The sequence below is a fragment of the Chlorella variabilis genome, assembly GCF_000147415.1.
Source record: "Chlorella variabilis unplaced genomic scaffold CHLNCscaffold_10, whole genome shotgun sequence".
NCBI classification, from domain to species: Eukaryota; Viridiplantae; Chlorophyta; class Trebouxiophyceae; order Chlorellales; family Chlorellaceae; genus Chlorella; species Chlorella variabilis.
The window spans coordinates 393,014-411,089 of record NW_005435078.1 but is presented as its reverse complement, the minus strand read 5'-3'; the positions used below and the strand labels follow the sequence as shown (position 1 = coordinate 411,089).

Genomic DNA, 18,076 nt, shown 5'->3' with positions numbered 1-18,076 from the left:
GCTGGCTCACGCAACAGCAGCAGTCCATGTGGGATTGATGTTTGTACTGTGGGTCAGAAAAAAGGAGCAGCATGCAGGAAAGTCCATTGGGAGCCAGGTGGGCATCTTCGGCGGCGGCCCGCTGCGTGCGCTGAGCGGGCAGGATGGTGGTTTGAGCCGGAACTCAGCCCCGGGCCGCCTCCATACCCAAGCGACTACGCCCGCCATCGTTTGCAGACGCCGCAGTGTAAACGAGGTTGAGCGGACGCTATGCCGTGGGAGCTGAGAGAGTTCGACAGAGAGAGACTCGAGAAGGGCAGGAGGCTGCTGCAGGAGTCTGAGGAGCACCGAGGCAGCTGGGACCTGCAGGCGCGCCCACCTGCCGCATGCCGCTCACCCCGCCCCGCCTGCCGCTCACCCCACCCCGCTGCTCACCACGCCGCCCCCTGCTGCGTGCAGCTGTATGTGGAGGGCATGGATTTGACGGTGCAGCTGCACCGCATCTTTCTGGATGACAGCAGCCGGCAGCGGCAGGGACTGACAGCCCAGGAGAAGCTGCAGGTGCTGGAGGCGGCAGCGGCCTGTACCAAGGGTGCCGTTTGGCCGCTCTCGTGACAGCGAGTTGTGGTCACTGACTGGGGAACTGCGTTTGTCTGGCATGAGCGGCCCCGCATGCAGGGCCTTGTCGTGGCTATGCACTTGACGCTACGCGGGCTGTCCACACTGTTCAATGCGACTTTTATGTACGGGACGTGCGCTCGAGCGATAAACGATTTGGTGGGGCCTGGAGCTTGTAATCTGCATCTGATAGATGAATTGCGCATGAGCTGCATTTTCAACAAATATGATCCATCTGCGAGATGCAGGTCGCTGAACTTCAAAGATCGCCGCCGCCGTGTGGTAGCCTGATGGCCAACATAGCAGATGTAGTGCTGGCCAGCTTTCAATCATCAGCCATGTCCCCAGCTATCCTTAGGGACATCGCAGAGCGCGCCGGCGGCATTACCTCACAGCCCGACTACCCAGCTTTATCAGCAGCTCTGGAGCTCCACCAGCGCAACGCAGGGTTTGCCCCTGTGCTGAGTGCAGCTGAGATGCGCTTGCTGGCGCTTTACTCGCAGCAGAACGCACACCTTGCACTGCTGAGGCAAGGGCAGATTGAGTTGTCAGACGCGCAGCGTCGGCTGGCAGCGGGCCTGTCTGCCAACCGCCAGCTGGTGGAGCTGGACCCCAGCGCCGGCGCCTGCTTGCACTGGAAGCGGGGTGAATTGCTGGCCTTGTCCAATAGACGCTCGGAGGCCGTGGCTGCGTACCGCTCATCAGTGCGTGCAGCTTCAGAGCACAAGTGTGAGTGTGGGCGCATCAGCGCACACATACAGGGCTGCATCCCCTTTTGCCACCTGACAACTGATCCGCCACCTCCTGCCGCGCATGTGACTGGGTGCAGCCCACTCGGTAGAGATGGTGGCAGCCCTTCGCCTGGTTGAGTTTCTCTTTTCTGGCGCCGCCGGACCGCGCTGGTCTGTGGAGGAGGTGCGCGGCCTGCTGGCGACCGCTAAGAGCGCACGGGCCAAGTGCAAGCCCTGGCTGCCGCTGGAAATACATGCCCAGTTTAGGCGCACGATTGCTGACAGCATCCACTTTGTGAACGAGGCGGCAGCGCATGACCCCGGGCAGGAGATGCTGCCGGCAGTGCGAGACGGACGCCTTGTGCGCCACCAACTCTCCAACCTACCCTCCTGCAGCGGCTGCGGGCAGCGGGTCAGCAGCCTGAAGAAATGCTCCCGCTGCCACGTGGCGGCCTACTGCAGCCGCGCCTGCCAGGTGCAGCACTGGAAGAAGGGCGGGCACAAGCAGCAGTGCGCACAACTGGCGGCGGGCAGCGCTGGCGCTGGCAGCAGCAGCAGCAGGAGCTGAACCCAGCTGCTTCTCATTTTCCTCGCATGCAGATAATCCAGCGTTGTGGCACACTACTTGCACAGATGTACTTGCATGCACTGCACAATTTGTAAGGCAGTCAACAGCTGCACAAGGATTATACTGTTGGTGGGCTTGTTTCAGGGAGAAGAGTGCAGAAGCGCATGCACGAGGGAAGACAGCGCGACCGAACTGGCGGCGGACTAGCATAAAAAGAGTCTGAACGACTAAGGGCATCCCTTCAGTTCCAGGCCCTGCCGCCGTTGCAGAGCAGCCAACTCGTCAGGCACAGCTTGTAAACCGCAATCAGACAAGTTCAGGTGCTGAAGATGTGCCAGCGACAGCAGGTGCTGGCAGCCTCCCTCAAGGCGGTTACGCATCAGGTACAGGCTGGTCAAACCAGTCAGCTGCGACAGCTCCTCGGGCACCTCTGTAAGCCGTCTCTCCGGGCAGCCCGCCGCCACCAGCTGCCGCAGGTGACGGAGCGGCCACAGATGGTGCCAGCCGCCATCGAGAGAGCAATGGTGAAGCATCAATGCTGTCAGCGACGTCAGCCGCGAGAACGCCACAGGCACTTCTTCCACTGTCAAAACGTCCAAGTCAAGGCGCTGCAGGGAGGCTGCCGGCAGGTGCTGCCAGCCGTGCCGCAAATGTGTGTTGCTATCGATCAAAATGCTGGTCAGCGTGGCCAGGCGCGACAGCGACGGCGGCAGCTGCTCATGCAAGCAGCATATCAGATGCAAGTCCTCCAGCCGGCGCAGGGGCTCCAGGTGCTGCCAGCCGTTTGCAAGCGTGATGTCATCGCCAAAGATAGTCAATGAGGTCAAAGCTGTCAGCTGCGAGAGCACGGCGGGCAGCTGCTCCCCAGGAGTGAGGTCCAGCTCCTCCAGCCACGACAGCGGTGCTAGGTGCTGGAAGCCGCTCTGGACGTGGTTGCCGCTCAGGCTCAAAATGCGGAGGGCTGTGAGCCGTGACAGGGCCGTGGGCAGCTGGGTCAGGCCGCAGTACCCCAGAACCAGCTCCTGCAGCTGCGTCAGCGCTGCAAGGTGCTGACAGCCGCCCTGTCCCTCAAGGCTGCCATTCACATCCAAGTAGGTCAAAGCCTGCAGATTCAACACCCCGCGAGGCAGCCGCTCCATGCCAACCTCAACCAAGCTCAGGCGCTGCAGCTGGGTGAGGTGCGAGATGGCCCGCCAGCTGCCCTCCATGCACCCCCACTCCCAATAAAGGTCCACCAGGCACTTGTAGCCAGCCAGGAAGTCGGAGGGCAAGTCAGCGTCCGCTGCGAAGATCTGAAGGGAGACAACAGGCGCGCTGCGCAGCGCAGCCAGGCCGTCGATCAGCGCCAGCTGCCCCTCCTCCTCACGGCCGGCATGGACCTCGATGGCGGCTCTGGCTGCACAGCAGAGCAGGCAACGGCATGTCGTGGCGGGGGCGTGAGGGGCAGGAGAGGGCGGCGAGCAGGAGAGGATCAGAGCGGCTTCCATCTCAGAGCAGAACGGAAGCCAGGGCTGCCAGCTGCCGCTGCAGCAGAGGCAGCCTGGCGGCACGGGCTCACCGTGTCTCTCGCACAGCCAGGCGGCCACCAGTGCTGCCTCTGCCGGGTCCTCTGGCAGGCGACTCAGCTTGACGGTGGGGAACCAGAGCAGCGAGGCGCGGCGCAGGCGAGTGCACGTGGCGGCCAGGCTCTGCCTGCAAAAGGAGGGGAGTCGGGGGGGCAGGTCGGCAGCAGCGGCGGCGGGTCGGGCCGTGGGTGTCGGGGCGCAGCGCAGCGAGCTTCCCCCATACTCACGCGTAGCACACGCATCCCAGCACCCTCACCTGTCTCTCACGGGCAGCAGACGTGCGAGGAAGCCCAGCACATCATCAGGAGCGGCCAGCAGGGGGCTGGCGGGGGCTTGTCCAGCTCCACGGATGCTGCTCATGGCTGTGCAGAGGCAGGGAGCGGGTTTGGATGGGCCAATTGCAAGCGATCGGGCCCTCAGCTCCCTAGGTGGGTTTCCGGGACGTTCGAGCACGCCGCCAGCCAGATGCCTTGCTGCAGGAAGAAGCCAGGAGCGCCTTGCTGCGCGAAGCGACGTTTCGAGCCGCTGCACACCTGGCGGCGGCGCATGCAGCGCGTGCTGCGGCGGGCGGGGGCGCAGGCGCCAGAAGGACGAAGTGCACCCACACGGCGCTAGTGGCACGTCGGGGAGGCACTGCCAGCAGAGTCATTCTGCGCCCAGCGCCCCACACTCAGCTGAGCAGCTGCACCTCCATTATGGTTCCCTGTTGTAGTCGGCGCTTGCACATCTGTAACGTACTCCACAGCTGACAGGAATTCACTAGTGGGGAGTCAAGGATAATAGAGAAGAGTAGGCAGAAGTGCATGCACGGGGGTGGAAAGTACACAGTGCGGCCAGCTGGCGGCGGACCAACAAGAGCCGGCGAATCGGCACCAGCACCGCATCTGAGAAGACTGTATGAAACAAAGCGAGAGGCAGTTCTGAAATGCTGGCTGCGTACGTCCCTCGGCGGGTCGCCAGGGTGGAGTGCAGCGACTGATCCAAATGCTTCGAGAGGAAAGACAGCTGATGGGCGGCGGCTGCTGCACGCCTCACACCACCAGGCACAGCGGGCTGCCCTGCTGCACCATGTCGGCCTGCTGCACGCAGATGTGCTTCAGGGTGCCGTCGCATGGGGCTGTCACGGCATACTCCATCTTCATCGCCTCCAGCACGATCTGGAAAGAAGCAGGGGCGGGATGAAAGCAGGGGCGGGGAGAACAGTGAGGGCGAGGAGGAAGCAGGGGAGGGCAGCGGCAGCAGCGCTGCTGGGAGCCAGCAATTGCCCGTCAGGCATGGCACCTAGGCCTCACCAGCGTGTCTCCCGCCTTGACCGCCTGCCCAATCTCAGCCTTGATCTCCCACACAGTGCCTGCAGGCAGGGGAGGAAACCCGAGTCAAGGTCGTCTGGGCATCGCTCGCCGCCGCCATGCACAGCGGCAGCCGAGGCCAGTCCACACCCTGCTGCCAACCGCCGCCTTGCTATCTGCCCAGCCAGGCGCCGCACGCCACCAGGCGGCAGCATGGGCGCGACTGCTCACCTGTGACGGCGGCTGTGACCTGCGTACCGTCCTGCCCCTCGTAAGGGTGCTCATCATGCTCGCCCAGGGCAAGCCGCACCGCAACCGAGGGCTGCAGGCATAACACGGAGCCCACAAACACGCTCTCAGGTCGCGGCAGCAGGCCCAGCCGCAGCAAGGCGCTCGCCAGCGCTGCAAGGTGCGCGTGGGTCAGGGCAGGCTGCCAGCCGCAACAGGCAGGGCCAGCTCACCGCATGGTGCATGCCCGACGCCTGCCGTGCATCCAGCTTCTTCAGCATCTCCGCATCCAGTGCCATCTGCTCAGCCATGGCCACACGCTGCCGCTGGCGGAGCTCCTCGTACTCGCCCGCCACGCCCTTCATGAACTGCAGGGAAGCCAGGGGAAGCCAGGAGACGGCAGCGGAGGAGCAGATGGATGAGGGGACAGGTGGCGCAGCAAGGGGGTGATGGCAGCCACGGGGCCTGCCGCTGCTGTCAGCGCAGCCAACTGCCACCTGCTCCCGCATGCTGCTGTGCCCAAAACGCGCGCCGCAGGAGGCGCGTTGAACCCTGCCCGCTATCCCTTCTGCTTCGGCTATGCTTTCACTCACAGACACACACACACACACCTCGTTGTACTCGTGCACATTGAAGGTCGCCTGCTCAATTTTGATGTCCAGGCGGCCGTTGGCAAAGTCGGTGCGCAGCCGCTCCAGCTCGTCCTCGCTCACCTCGTAGTAGCGCACCTGCAGGAGGAAAGCACCACACGTGGCAGTGGTTATGTGGCTGTGTTGGTGGCAGTGGTGGCGATGGTGGTTGACAAAGTGCAAGCGCAGAATCGGCGCCCGAGCAAGCAACAGCAGGAGCAGGAGGGGCGGGAGAGCTTGCCTGGTCAAAGTTGCGCAGCAGCCAGGGCTTGCCGGGCTGGAAGGGGCCGGTGCGGGTGAAGGGGTTCCAGATGGGCAGGGTGCGCCCTACCAGCTGGTAGCCGCCGGGGGAGGCCATGGGATACTGCAGTGCCATGATAGGGGACGGTACTGCCACGTGAGAACACATGATGCACAGGAGCCGGGCCAGGCGACCGCCATGCAAGGGTGCAAGGGCACGTGGGCGTGGGCAGCGACAGGTTCGCGTGCTGCTGCCTTGGTATGAGCGGGCGGCTGCCCCAGCAGCACGATCATCGGCAGCAATACTCACGATGCACATGTAGGTGCCGCCGATGCCTACCCCGCCTGCACATACAGAAGGAAACCAGACGCGGCTGTTGCAGGAGCATGCAGTCAGGGCGTCGCCCACCCCTCTCTCACACCACCCTGCACATGCTGCGGCTACCCCTATGCCCCGCCTTTGAAGGGCCCTTCTCCCCTTGGCTGCCTGCCCCGCCAGCCTCACCCTCGGGCGTGTAGGTGCGGGCCGGGTTGTACTTGGGGACCACCAGGCGGTGGCGGGGGTCCACCGGTACCGCACAGGGCGCCCCCAGGTACACGTCTCCCAGGCCCAGTACCATGTAGGATGCCTCAAACAGCACCTTGTGCACCGCCTCAATCGGGTCACCCTCCAGGCCTGCAGCAGTGGGAAGCAGTGATACTCAGTCGGCCTGCTATTGTGGAGGAGGCTGTGCTTTGCAGGCGTCTGTGGAGGATGCAAGCGTGTTGTAGAGGACGTTTTTGCTCACCGTTGTTTGCGGCTATAAACTCGACGTTGGATGGAAGGTACGGCGCCTCGCTGCGGATGCTGCGCATGTACCTGCAGGCAGTACGATAAAGTGTGGCCCATTATACTGCCGCTTCTCCAGAGCCTTCCAGTCCAGTTGCGGCTCCGCTGCATTGCTTGCCAAGCCAGGCAGGCAAGCAGGCAGGCAGGACAGGCAGGCAAAGGGCAGGCAGGGCAGGCAGGCAGGGCGCGCCTGTTAATGGCTTCCTGGGTCCACTTCTCGTTGAATGCCAGCGGCAGGTGCAGCACGCGGTACGGCAGCGACACATCGTCTGCCGGCTTCATGGTGGCTTCCGCCTCCTCGATAGTCTGTAGCAGGAAAGCGGCGGCGGGGTGGGAGAATGGGCAGGATGCTGAGTGAAGGTGGCTGGGGGGAGGGCAGGGAGGTGGGCGCCAGAAGCGGAGATGCAGCCAAGCGCCTGCGGCAGCACCCAGGGGCCGAAACAGCAGCGGCGTGCCTGCAGCAGCTTGGCCAGCGGCAGGCGTCGCTGGTCGTATTCGATCATCACGCTGCGCACGCCTGCAGGCGCATGGTAGCAGGTGTGCGTATGTGGGATGAGTGGGGGTGGGAGCAGCGGCGGGCACGGCCCCAGGAAGTGTGCGCCTGCTGCGAGTGCGCGCACTGTGTGCGCGTCGTGATGCCTGCGCCTTACCGGGGCTGGTCTCGATCAGGCCGTCGATGCTCTTGTCCGCCAGGTACTGCTCAATCTCGTGCACCCTGCAGCCGCGGCGTGCGACACCGCCGTCAGCCCAGCATGCAGCACTGCATCCCGCAGCGTCGCCACGTCTCCGTGCCCCGTGCGCGCCCCGCACCTGCCTGCCACCAGCGCCACCCCACACCCGTACTGTTTAATTTGAACACACACGCCTCGAGCCTGGCGCCCACCTGACGCGCAGCGCAATGTCCAGCTCCATGGGCCCATACTCCAGAAAGATGTAGCGGTCGCCCGCAAGCCGCACCTGGGCCCCCGGGTGCGCGCCGCCCGCGGGGATCACCCGCAGCACCGCCTCGGTGGGCGGCGACTCGGGCATGTCCACCTGCGGGGAGAGGCGGCGGGGTGCATGGGGCCCAAGTCTGCTCGATGTGGTGTTGCTGTTGTTGGTTAAAGAAGCGTTGAGGAATATTTGGGAGGTGGGGCCTGGTACTTTCACGCGCAGGTCCCCGGTGCGGAAAAAAATTCCAGCAACTTGCTGGCCGGCTTGAAGCCGGCCCCCGCTGGCCTGGGTCGCACCTTGTACGCGGCAAAGTCGGCGTCTGCGGCGGCCGCGCTGAGCGCGCCACGTGCCACCTGGCACACCAGCGCCACCTGGCGGTCCACCCTGAAGCGCCGCTCGTACGCCTCCTGGATGCTCAGCTTCTTGAAGCACACGGCGTCCCCGGGCCGCACCTGCCCCATCTTCCAGAGCTCGGTGGTGGTGATGGTGGCGGGGCACACAAAGCCGCCCAGGGAGGGGCCGTCCACCATCAGCACGATTGGCATGTCGCCGGTGAAGTTGATGGTGCCTGCGGTACGGGGCGGTACATGTGGAGAGGCTCGGCGCAAGCCACCAGCTGCGTGGGCGGTGGCTGGCTGGGGCGCCGCCCGCAGCAGGGGCATCCAGGCAACCGTCCTGCAGTACTTGAACAACTCCTGCAGCCAACCACTCCTGCCCGGACAAGCTGTCCCGCTGGCCCACCCTGCGCCGCCTCACCCAGGGCATACACATGGTCGTGCACATTGGACGGGTGGCTGCCTCCCTCGCCGCCATCCAGGCGGGCAAACTTGGGACGGGGGCCCTCCATGCGGATGCCCAGCCGGTTGCTGCATGCCATGGCGTGGGTGGCACACGTGCGTGTATGAGTGGGGTGTGGGGCCACGCCAGGCGGCGGCATGCACGGCTGGGGACAGGTCCTGAAGGTAAACAGAGAGACAGAGAGCCATGCAAAGCGAAGCTCACGAGTTGTGGTGGATCTTGTAGGGTGTGGAGTAGAGGGTCTGGATGTCCTCGGGAGTGAAGTAATCGGGGTCGGCCTGGGGGCCTGCGGCAGGGCAATGGGGCGATGCAGCAAGCAGCACACAGTGTCAGCGCTACAACACAACAGCTGGTTGGGCCTCAGGCTGTGCGGCACATGCAGGAGAGGGGCTTGGCAGGCACGCGGGCAGGACGGTTGCGCGGCTGACCTGGCAGCACGCCCACTGTCCAGTCGCTGATGCCACTGCAGAACTGAGGGCGCCAGGCGGGCGGCACCGTGGCACCCAGAACCAGCTTGCTGAGGTCTGCAGGTAGAGAAGGTGGTGGGATGTGGCGGTGGGGTGTGTGTAGGGCAGACAGGGGCTGGGTTGGGAGTGGCAGGTAAATCTGCCATAGGCAAATGAGATATGAAGTGCACCGCAGATCAGAAGATGAGTAGCCCCAGCCCCATGGGCGTACCTGTGGCGCCGAGCGGTACCATGTCCCCTGGGCGCAGCGGGCGGCCCTGGTGGCCTCCCATCACGCCTCCCGGGAAGGTGGACTTGGATCCCAGATACTCTGGCACATCCAGGCCGCCGGCAATGGCGATGTAGGCACGGGAGCCACCTGTGGGGCAGGCAGGGCGGGGGCAGGGCGGGGGTGGGACGGGAGCCCGGTTGTGCGAGTCCCCTCGCTCAAAGCGACTTTGCTGCTCGCTTCTGGCAGTGTGGCCGACAGGTGGCAAGCCTGGGCCAACACCATTACACCACCGCCGTGGCTGCCACACACACACACGCCCACCTGTCGTGGCGCCGACCTTCACCACCTGCCCCCGCTTCACCCCAAAGCTCTGCCACATGAGCACCGCCGCGCCGTCCAGCGTGACGGGGGCCTCGGCGCCGCACACCGCCACCACTGCGCAGGAGAGGGGCAGGGGGCAAGGGCAGCGGGCATCTCAGGTGGCGATGTCCAATGAGCAGCCGGCGTGCCCCACCGGGCACAGCAGCAGCAGCAGCAGCAGCAGCAAGACGAGCACTTCAACAACGACAGCAGCCCAGTGCCAGTACAGTTTCAGTGCATTCAGTACAGTGGCGGTGCAGTGACGGTACACCTCCCCACCTGTGTCTGCCAGGAACTTGATGGAGGGGCCCGTGAGGGTCACCTCCAGCGCCGCCGCGTGATCGTCGTTGCCCACCAGAGCGTTGGCCAACCTGCACACGGAGGAACGTGCGGCATCGCAATGGCGCTGTATTGTGTGGGGTGCCATGAACTTGTTGGGAGGGGTGAATGCGGCAGCCATCTATTGGTGCAGCTTGGGCCAGGCCACACCATGCCCTCTGCCCAGCCCTCCTGCTGCCACGCAAGCTCTGCCCTCAATGCCGAGCCTGGCCCCACGCCGGCCCACACCACCATCACATGCACACACACTCTCTTTTTCTCCCCATCACAGAAACACTATCTCCAGCTTACCGGTGCGACAGGTCATCCATGGGACCCGAGGGCGGCACCCCCACCGACCACAGCGCCACACGGCCGGGGTAGTCCTGCACCGTGGTCTGCAGCCCCGCCTCCAGAAACTCCACTGCGGCGGCAACGGGGGAGGGCACGCATGGATGAGCACCTGTGTGGATGAGCACCTGTGTGCATGCTGCCCATGCTTGTTCAAGAGAGTTACTTCCACACCCGTGGACATCCACGCCACCACACACACACACGCCGGCGAACCACCACCACCACCCCCGCAACCCTTACATGCCACTATCTCACTCACACACACACACACACACACACACACACCAGCCCTCACCCGCGTGCGGCGAGTAGTCGATCCCCTCCACAAACTTGGTGGTGGTGTCGCCGGCGGCGTAGGCGGGGGAGGCAGCGATGACGCGCAGGAACTCCAGGTTGGTGGTCACTCCCTTGAGCTGCACCCGGTGGGTGGTGGTGTGGAGTGTGTGGTGTGTGAGAGGCAGGGCGGGGAAGAGACAGGGTGGACAGCGGCGGAGCGGCGGGCCGCAGAAGGCCCATGCGAGGCGGATCGCATCGATGGAGGCGCGGAGAGGAGGGCCACCCCCAGTCAACCTTCTTGTTCCCGGCAGCTCCCGGCCCCCCCCCACTTGCGTCTCCTCCAGCGCCGCGCAAATTTTGGTGATGGCGGGGGGGCGGCCCTCGGGGCTGTGCACCATCAGCTTTGCCAGCAGGGAATCGTAGTAGGCTGCAGGGGGAGGGAGAGCCGTGGAAGCAGGAAGCACAGAGGATGCGGTCAGGCAAGGACCTCCCCAAGCCAGCGCAGCATTTGCAAACCCTGGTGTAAGGGCCATGCGCAGGGAGGGGCAGGCGGGCACAGGCGCCAGGGGCAGCAGCGCGGGCCGAGCTTGGGGCTGCTGACAGCGGCGCGCCGCACCCGACACCTCCACGCCCGTCTCCACCCAAGTGTCGATGCGGGTCGCCACGCTGGTGGGCCAGGCCACCAGGCCCAGCATGCCGGTGCAGGGGCGGTAGTTGTGGGCGGGATCCTCCGCGCAGATGCGCACCTGTGACGGTGCAGGCGGCGCAGGCAGTACGGGCATTAAAGGCAGCAGGAGGACAGGATAGCAGCCCCTGGTATGAGAGGCGGCGCACAGGCAGCACAGCTGAACATGCGGCCCCGAGGTGCCAGGCTGTGAGGTGTACTGGAGGCGGGGGCTGGCTGCAGGCGGGGTGCTGCACACCTCGATGGCGGCGCCGTTGATCTGGGGCGTGAAGGATGCCAGGTCAGCGGGGAGGTCGGTGCCCTTGGCGCCCTGCAGGGGCAGGCAGCGCACGCGGGCAGGCAGTAGCAGCAGCTGTTCAAGAGCGGAGGTGCAGCGGAAGCGCATGGGGAGCGCAGCAGGGTACACACGCCAGGCACGCAAGCAAGCGCGCGGCCCCGTCTGGCACCGCCGCCGCCCAGCCCAGCCCCCACCTGTTGCTCCAGCTGCCAGGCCACCAGGTCCACGCCCGTAATCATCTCGGTGATGCCGTGCTCCACCTGGCGGGCGGTACAGGCAGTACAGCACCATCAGGCATGGCCAACCGCGCGCCATGCGGCCGGCAAGCCAGGCGCAGCCTTCCCCTGCCATCGTCCTCGACCTCAGGCGGCCCCTCCACCTCCCGCGGCCCCTCCACCTGCTGCCGCTACTCCACCCGCTGCCGCTACTCCACCCGCTGCCACTCTCTCCCCCTCCCCAGGCCCCTTGCTACCTGCAGGCGCGTGTTGACCTCCAGGAAGTAAAACTCTCCTGTCTCATCATCCACAATGAACTCCACGGTGCCGGCAGACCTGCCGGAGGAAGAGAATGGGGGTAGCGCAGAATGCATGGCTGAGCGAAAACAACTGCCGCCGCTCGGTGCTGCTCCAAGCGACACCTGGCTCGAGCAGCCGGCCCAGCCCAGCCACTCCCAGCGCCCGGCCTGCTCCCACCACCCTCCCACTCCTGCCGCCCGCCCACCGGTACTTGGCCAGCTGGCCCAGGCGCACGGCGGCGCCCTGCAGCGCGGCCCGCAGCTCTGGAGTGACAAAGGGGGAGGGCGTCTCTTCGAGAACCTTCTGGTGACGTCGCTGCACACACACACAAACGCACAGGGCAAGCGGGGCCGGCGGCCATCAGCGTGAGGGCAGCTGCGGCTCCACCCGAAATTGGATGCCTTTCGGGTGAAGCGCGAGCAGCCAGTGCCCACACCACCCCTGCTGCCCCTCCATGCGCTGACATGCCCGCCGAAACTCCACCTCCACCTTCCATATGCCGCCACCCACAGGCAATACACCCCACCTCGCCCAACAAACCCCCCAGCTCCCACCTGGATGGAGCACTCGCGCTCGGGGAACGCCACGATGGCGCCCTTGCCGTCCCCAAAGATTTGGACCTCGATGTGCCGCGCCCGCTGCACGTACTTCTCCACAAACACGCCCGCGTCGCCAAAGGCGGCCGCGCCCTGGCGCGAGGCCGAGGCGTAGTTGTTCACCACCTCGTCCTCGCTGCGGCAGATGTGGATGCCGATGCCGCCGCCGCCGCCTGCGGGCAGCGGGCAGGCAGGCAAGGTAGGCGTATGCGCCCAGGCGCCGCAGAGAGCAGGCTGGCCCACCTGCCCGCTGCCCCGCAGGGACAGGGCAGCGGCGCCCGCGGCGCTGCTCCAGCGTGCAGCAGGCATGCCAGCACTGTTGCCCATCCTTTCGGCAGAGCCAGCGCAGCCTGCCAGCTGGCAGGGGATGCGGAATGCCCTGCAGGAAGCAGCGGGCCGCCAGCGGCCTTCCCACCTGTGGCCTTGAGCAGCACAGGGAGGCCCACTTTCTTGGCATACTCCAGCGCCTCCTCGCCGCTGGACAGCAGCGGGCTGCCCGCCAGGATCGGCACCTCGGCTCGCTCCGCCAGCTCGCGGGCGGTGTGCTTCTGCGCAAACATGCGCATCGTGTCTGCAGCAGCGGTGTGCAAAAGGGCCCTTGGGCGCCAGGTGGTGGCCTTCCCCTGCTGCCCGCATGCCAGCCGCCCCGCGTGGCTGGCGCCGCACCTGCGGTGGGTCCGATGAAGGCGATACCGTTGTCCTCGCACATGGCCGCAAACTCGGTGTTTTCAGACAGGAAGCCGTAGCCAGGGAAGACGGCGTCGCAGCCTGAGGGATGGGGGGGCAGGCGGACGGCCAGACAGGCGGGTCGGCACGGCATGGCGCACGGCCCACGGCTACGTGCAGCCGGCCCTCCATGCACAAACGCAAGCAGCAGACAACCAGCCCTTGGGCCGTGTGTCCTCGCAGCTGCGGGGACATGCGCACTGCAAGCTATGCCCGAAGGCAGCCTGCTGCTGGGCGCGTGCGTGCATGCAGATGTGCCGCACGTGTGCGCCTGCCTGCCTGCCCACCTGTGCTCTTGGCCACCTCAATCAGCTTGGTGGCGTTCAGGTACTCCTTGGGGGAGGCCCCCAGGGACACGCTCTCCGCGGCTTGTAGCACGTGCAGGGACAGGGCATCCGGGTCAGTAAACACGGCCACGCACGGCATGCCCAGCTTCTTGCATGCCCGCTGCGCGCGGCAGCTGATTTCGCCGCGGTTGGCCACCAGCAGCTTGGTGACGAGCCCCTGGGTCATGGCTGCCGCTGCCTGCTGCGCCGCGGATGCCTGGGCGGTGAGCGGGGTGTGAGCTGCCGGCGATGCTGGCGGCGGCTGCGCAAGGCGCGGCGCCGGTGTCTGGGCTGCGGCGGCTGCCTGCGGGGCGATGCACAGCACGGGGCGCCGTACGTGCTGCCTGAGAGTTCGGTGGCGACCTGCGAGCACCGCCAGGCGGCATCGTGCTGATGAGCGGCATCGTGCTGATGAGCGGGCAGCAGGGCTCCAACTCGCGGCGGCAGCTGGCGACGGGGCGGCTAGGGTGTGTACCCCTGGGGGGCGAGGGGCCTGCGGATTGCTTCGGCCCAACCCGGGCTGCCCATCAGATGCATTGGCTGCTCAATTCGTTCTGGCCTGCCGAGAAAGCAGCACAGCTAATCTGCAGTTGCTGGCACCAGGGCCATACTTTCGCGGCTGTGGGCGCTACACTACAGCCCGCCATCTCCATTCACGCTGATTGTTGCTATTATTCAATTAGTAATCGGCAATGGCGATAGGGTGACAGCGGCTAGGGCTTTCACCTGGAGTGGGGGAGCGAAGCGGACCCAGTGCCTGCAACACACAGCCGGCGGTTGCCCGAATGCCTTCTGGCCGCGATCAAGTCGGTGGAGCGCAAACCCGGGCTATGCAGTGTTCGTCGTCGGGCCCCAGTTTGCCAGGCTGGCCTCTCGAGGGTCTCGATGCCACCTCTGTGCATCAGTCGTTTAGCCGGTCGCGCCTTCCATCAACGGTGCGGCATCTCGGGCTTGTCTTGGCTGCGCTTGCATGCCGAAGATAGGGCTGCGCCGGGCTGGGAGCGATGTTGGGGAGGCGCCGCCAACTTGCGCCCCGCCGCCACCTGGCGCCCCGTCCCTCGCCACCACCGCCCTTCCAATGCAGATGTGCCATGAACAGCCTGGAACAGCGCCTCCTCAACACACTGAGCCTTCCTCGCATCCTATTAAAGAGTGTTGTATGCTGCGGCAGGAAACGGCACGCTGCCGCTGGCGCCGACAGGGATGCGCAGGTTGCGGCCGTGGCGTCCCCCAATGCCGATTCCGCGATTGCACGCTGGCCAGCTGGCGGGGCATCGCCGTCGTGAACTGTTCCCATTGCCTGCACTGCCAGCATGCTTGCAATGCTATGCATTTGCAAGAGAGTTCTGGCATGTGCAGCGCGGCAGGGGCAGCGCGATTGGCCTTCCGCACCGGTGCGCCGCAGCGGCGCCGGCGGGGGCTGCGAGGCGGGAAAGTGTGGCGCGGGAGGATTGTGGCGCAACAAGACAGCAATGCGACCAGTCAGAGCTCCCTGGCACCTGGTGCCTCATGGCGTCATGCCGAAATTAAATTGTGCCCCTGCTGGCCATTCTGTCCCTAAGGGGGCCATTCTGTCCCTAAGGGGGTGTCCCTAAGGGGGTGGGCCCAGCAGCAATCAGACCACGTGGACGATCGAATGGGAAAACCGCTGGAGGCCTCCTTTCATCCCCATATCATTCTGAGCCCGGTTCCAGGCCTCAGAAACCAGGCCAAACAGCCTGTCATCTAGAGCAGCCGGTGTGTGGACAGCTGCACCATGAGCGACCCTCAGAGTGATATGTATGTGGGAACGGAGTGGTGCACTGAGTGCCCGGTAAGACATGCAAATCAGCGGCTTGCAGGCCCCGGGGAGGCCGGGAGCGCACAACCGCAGATGGTGAACCCTGATTGGATGTGCTGCAGGGCCAGTGCAATGCCTTCGGCCTTTCTGAGGTGAGCATGTTGTTTGTGGGGTGGTGCGGGCCTGGTGTGGGAACGGGCAAGGAGTGTTGGTGCACTTCGGGGCTAGGGCAATTGTGCGTTGCTGGCTTGGCGTCCGCCTACGGCCCTCTGTGCCCCTCCTGGCCACTTGCGCGGGAGGGCATCGCTCCTTGCACTTGTGGCTGGCGGTGGCCAGGAGTACGGCCCCCCCGGGGGTACGGGCCTCCCGATTCGTTGACACGTGGCAGTGTGGTAAACCTCTTCGTTGACACGTGTTGGGCTGCCCCCCCCTCCTCTCCTGTGCTCAAGAACACCACCAAATGCTCCTCCAATGGCTGCAGTACAACTGCAACACCGATGGCTTCTTCGGAGGCACGCCGCCCCTCGCCCAGGGGGTGAGTGTGGCCGCCGCTGCTTTGCCGCCGCTGACCAGCACCGCCGCAACTCCTGCGGCCCCCTGCCTGCCACAGCCTGCGCCTGGCTCCCGCACTCCCCAATGCACCAGCCGCCTGCCTGTGCGACGGGATGCCAGGCGCCGCTCACCCGGCCCTGCCACCCATTGCCGCCCCTCTCATGTGCAACCCCCCATTCTGCTCCCGCCTGCCACTTCCCGCTGCCGCAGTACGGCTACGGCATTGTGATTGGCTTTGGCGTCTTCTTCTCCGTCATCACCTCCTTCCTGGTGTGGCTGGACTACCGCTACGGCGGCACCAAGAAGACCTCAGAGCAGTTCAACACCGCTGGGCGCACCGTCAAGACTGGCCTGATTGCCAACGTCATCGTGTCGGAGTGGACATGGGCTGCCACCCTGCTGCAGAGGTGCGACTGCGCCCGGGGGCAGCAGGGCAGCTACTGCGGGTAACGCCAGCAGGCGGCTGGGGAAGCGGGGGCAGCGAGGTGGCGGAGGCAGATGGGCTGCGCAGGGCGCTCTCTAGCGTCCCGCGCCACCCCTGCCTCTCCCTTTCCTGCCGTCCCGCCGCTCACCCTGCCGCCTGTTCCCCTGCCCCGCCACCTGCCCCACCCGCAGCTCCAACGTGGCCTGGCAGTACGGCGTGTCAGGCCCCTTCTGGTACGCCTCGGGCGCCACCATCCAGATCTTGTTGTTCGGCATCCTGGCCGTAGAGATCAAGCGCAAGGCCCCAAACGCCCACACCATGCTGGAGATTGTGCGTGCCCGCTGGGGCAACACCGCTCACAAGGTCTTCTTCGGTGAGCGGGCGGCGGGGACGGGCCGGAAAGCGCACCTTGTGCGCATCTGTTTTGTTCCCTACACCCTGCTGACACACATGCGCCTGCTTTTGTCGGTGCAGTCTTTGCAATCATCACAAACATTATCGTGTGCTCCATGCTCATCCTCGGTGGCGCGTCCGTGATGGGGGCGCTGACGGGTGAGCACCTGCCTGGCCCCGCACCTGCCTGGCCCCGCAGCCAGCCATGACCGCCGCCCTCCCAGCCTCCCCCCGGGCCCCCACACTGATCCCCTGCACCCCCACCGCTTCCCGGCGCTGCAGGCATGAACCTGTATGCCGCCTCAATGCTGATCCCGGTGGGCGTCATCATGTACACCGCCCACGGCGGCCTCAAGGCCACGTTCATGTCCACCTACCTCCACACCGTCGTCGTCTTCATCGCCCTCTGCCTGTTTGCCTTTGAGATCTACGCCATGCCCAAAACCGGCCTGGGCTCCCCCGCCACCGTGTGGGAGCACCTGACCGACATCGCCACGCTGGGCGGCGCGTTCAAGGGCCCCGTGGCCGACAACAAGGGCGGCTCCTACGTCACCATGTTTTCCGAGGGCGGCTTCATCTTTGGCATCATCAACATCATCGGCAACTTCGGTGGGTGCGGGCGGGGGCGGGGGGGCTTGGGCTGGCTGCCGTGCACGTGGCTGGTGCAAACAAAACTGCCCCCCCCCACGTTCCGCCCCCACAGGCACCGTGTTTGTGGACCAGGCCTACTGGATGGGCGCCATCGCCTCCAAGCCCTCCTCCTCCTACAAGGGCTACATCCTGGGCGGCCTCATGTGGTTCTCCATCCCCTTCACCCTCGCCACCTCCCTGGGCCTTGCCTCTGTCGCCATGGACCTGCCCATCACCAAGGCCGAGGCCGGGGCCGGCCTGGTGCCCCCCGCCACCGCCGTCTACATCCTGGGCAAGGGCGGCGCGGTCTGGTGAGTCGAGCTGCTGATGCCCTCCCTGCTCACCCCGAACCAACCCCAGGGTGTCCCCGGGTGCAGGCGCAGCGCCAGAGGGCGCTGCTGCCTCTCCCGCCGCTGCAGGCCTGCGGCTGGCCTCATGGGGCCTGGGGGTGCCTTCCTTGGGGCCTGGGGGGTCGGACTGGGCGCACCCCAGCCGAAACAGGGCGTCTAGGTTGGGTCAGGGAGGGTTTCATGGGCTGCGCCGCGCTTTCCACCCGCCGCCGCTCGCCGCCATCTGCCGCCGCCGCTGCCCCGACTTGCAACTCACTCTTCTCTTCCCCTGCCCCTTAAAATCGAACAGGCTAACAATCATGCTGTTCATGGCTGTCACCTCCACCGGCTCCGCCGAGCTCATCGCCGTCTCCGCCCTCTTCTCCTACGACTTCTACCGGTGAGCGGCGGCGGCAGCACCAGCTGGCGCCCGCCTGTTACAACCCGCCC

General features: G+C 65.7%; 4 protein-coding genes across 4 annotated transcripts; 2 read left to right on the top strand and 2 right to left on the bottom strand.

The window, feature by feature from the left end:
- Positions 1-935: 935 nt before the first annotated feature.
- Positions 936-1,896, top strand: CHLNCDRAFT_133812 (hypothetical protein; the record flags this gene model as incomplete). Its single annotated transcript, XM_005847675.1, has 2 exons — positions 936-1,242; positions 1,427-1,896. The coding sequence occupies 2 exons, from the start codon at positions 936-938 to the stop codon at positions 1,894-1,896; spliced, it is 777 nt and encodes a 258-aa protein (XP_005847737.1).
- Positions 1,897-2,137: 241 nt separating this feature from the next.
- Positions 2,138-3,821, bottom strand: CHLNCDRAFT_133811 (hypothetical protein; the record flags this gene model as incomplete). The annotated part of the gene is made up of 4 exons (XM_005847505.1): positions 2,138-2,150; positions 2,284-3,292; positions 3,455-3,588; positions 3,718-3,821. 4 exons carry the CDS (start codon positions 3,819-3,821, stop codon positions 2,138-2,140), a joined length of 1,260 nt encoding a protein of 419 aa, XP_005847567.1.
- A 671-nt stretch (positions 3,822-4,492) lies between these two features.
- On the bottom strand, positions 4,493-13,705 carry CHLNCDRAFT_133810 (hypothetical protein; the record flags this gene model as incomplete). The annotated part of the gene is made up of 32 exons (XM_005847504.1): positions 4,493-4,618; positions 4,754-4,812; positions 4,982-5,072; positions 5,212-5,346; positions 5,590-5,706; positions 5,819-5,971; positions 6,158-6,192; positions 6,353-6,523; positions 6,636-6,706; positions 6,891-6,982; positions 7,105-7,193; positions 7,327-7,391; positions 7,560-7,711; positions 7,906-8,177; positions 8,366-8,475; positions 8,612-8,693; positions 8,836-8,931; positions 9,086-9,232; positions 9,407-9,520; positions 9,725-9,816; positions 10,076-10,187; positions 10,413-10,530; positions 10,723-10,820; positions 11,010-11,139; positions 11,317-11,388; positions 11,550-11,615; positions 11,828-11,906; positions 12,076-12,185; positions 12,425-12,639; positions 12,882-13,037; positions 13,133-13,234; positions 13,480-13,705. The coding sequence occupies 32 exons, from the start codon at positions 13,703-13,705 to the stop codon at positions 4,493-4,495; spliced, it is 3,753 nt and encodes a 1,250-aa protein (XP_005847566.1).
- A 2,053-nt stretch (positions 13,706-15,758) lies between these two features.
- On the top strand, positions 15,759-18,030 carry CHLNCDRAFT_133809 (hypothetical protein; the record flags this gene model as incomplete). Its single annotated transcript, XM_005847674.1, has 7 exons — positions 15,759-15,833; positions 16,061-16,257; positions 16,466-16,647; positions 16,749-16,826; positions 16,950-17,276; positions 17,371-17,608; positions 17,937-18,030. The coding sequence occupies 7 exons, from the start codon at positions 15,759-15,761 to the stop codon at positions 18,028-18,030; spliced, it is 1,191 nt and encodes a 396-aa protein (XP_005847736.1).
- Positions 18,031-18,076: the final 46 nt, after the last annotated feature.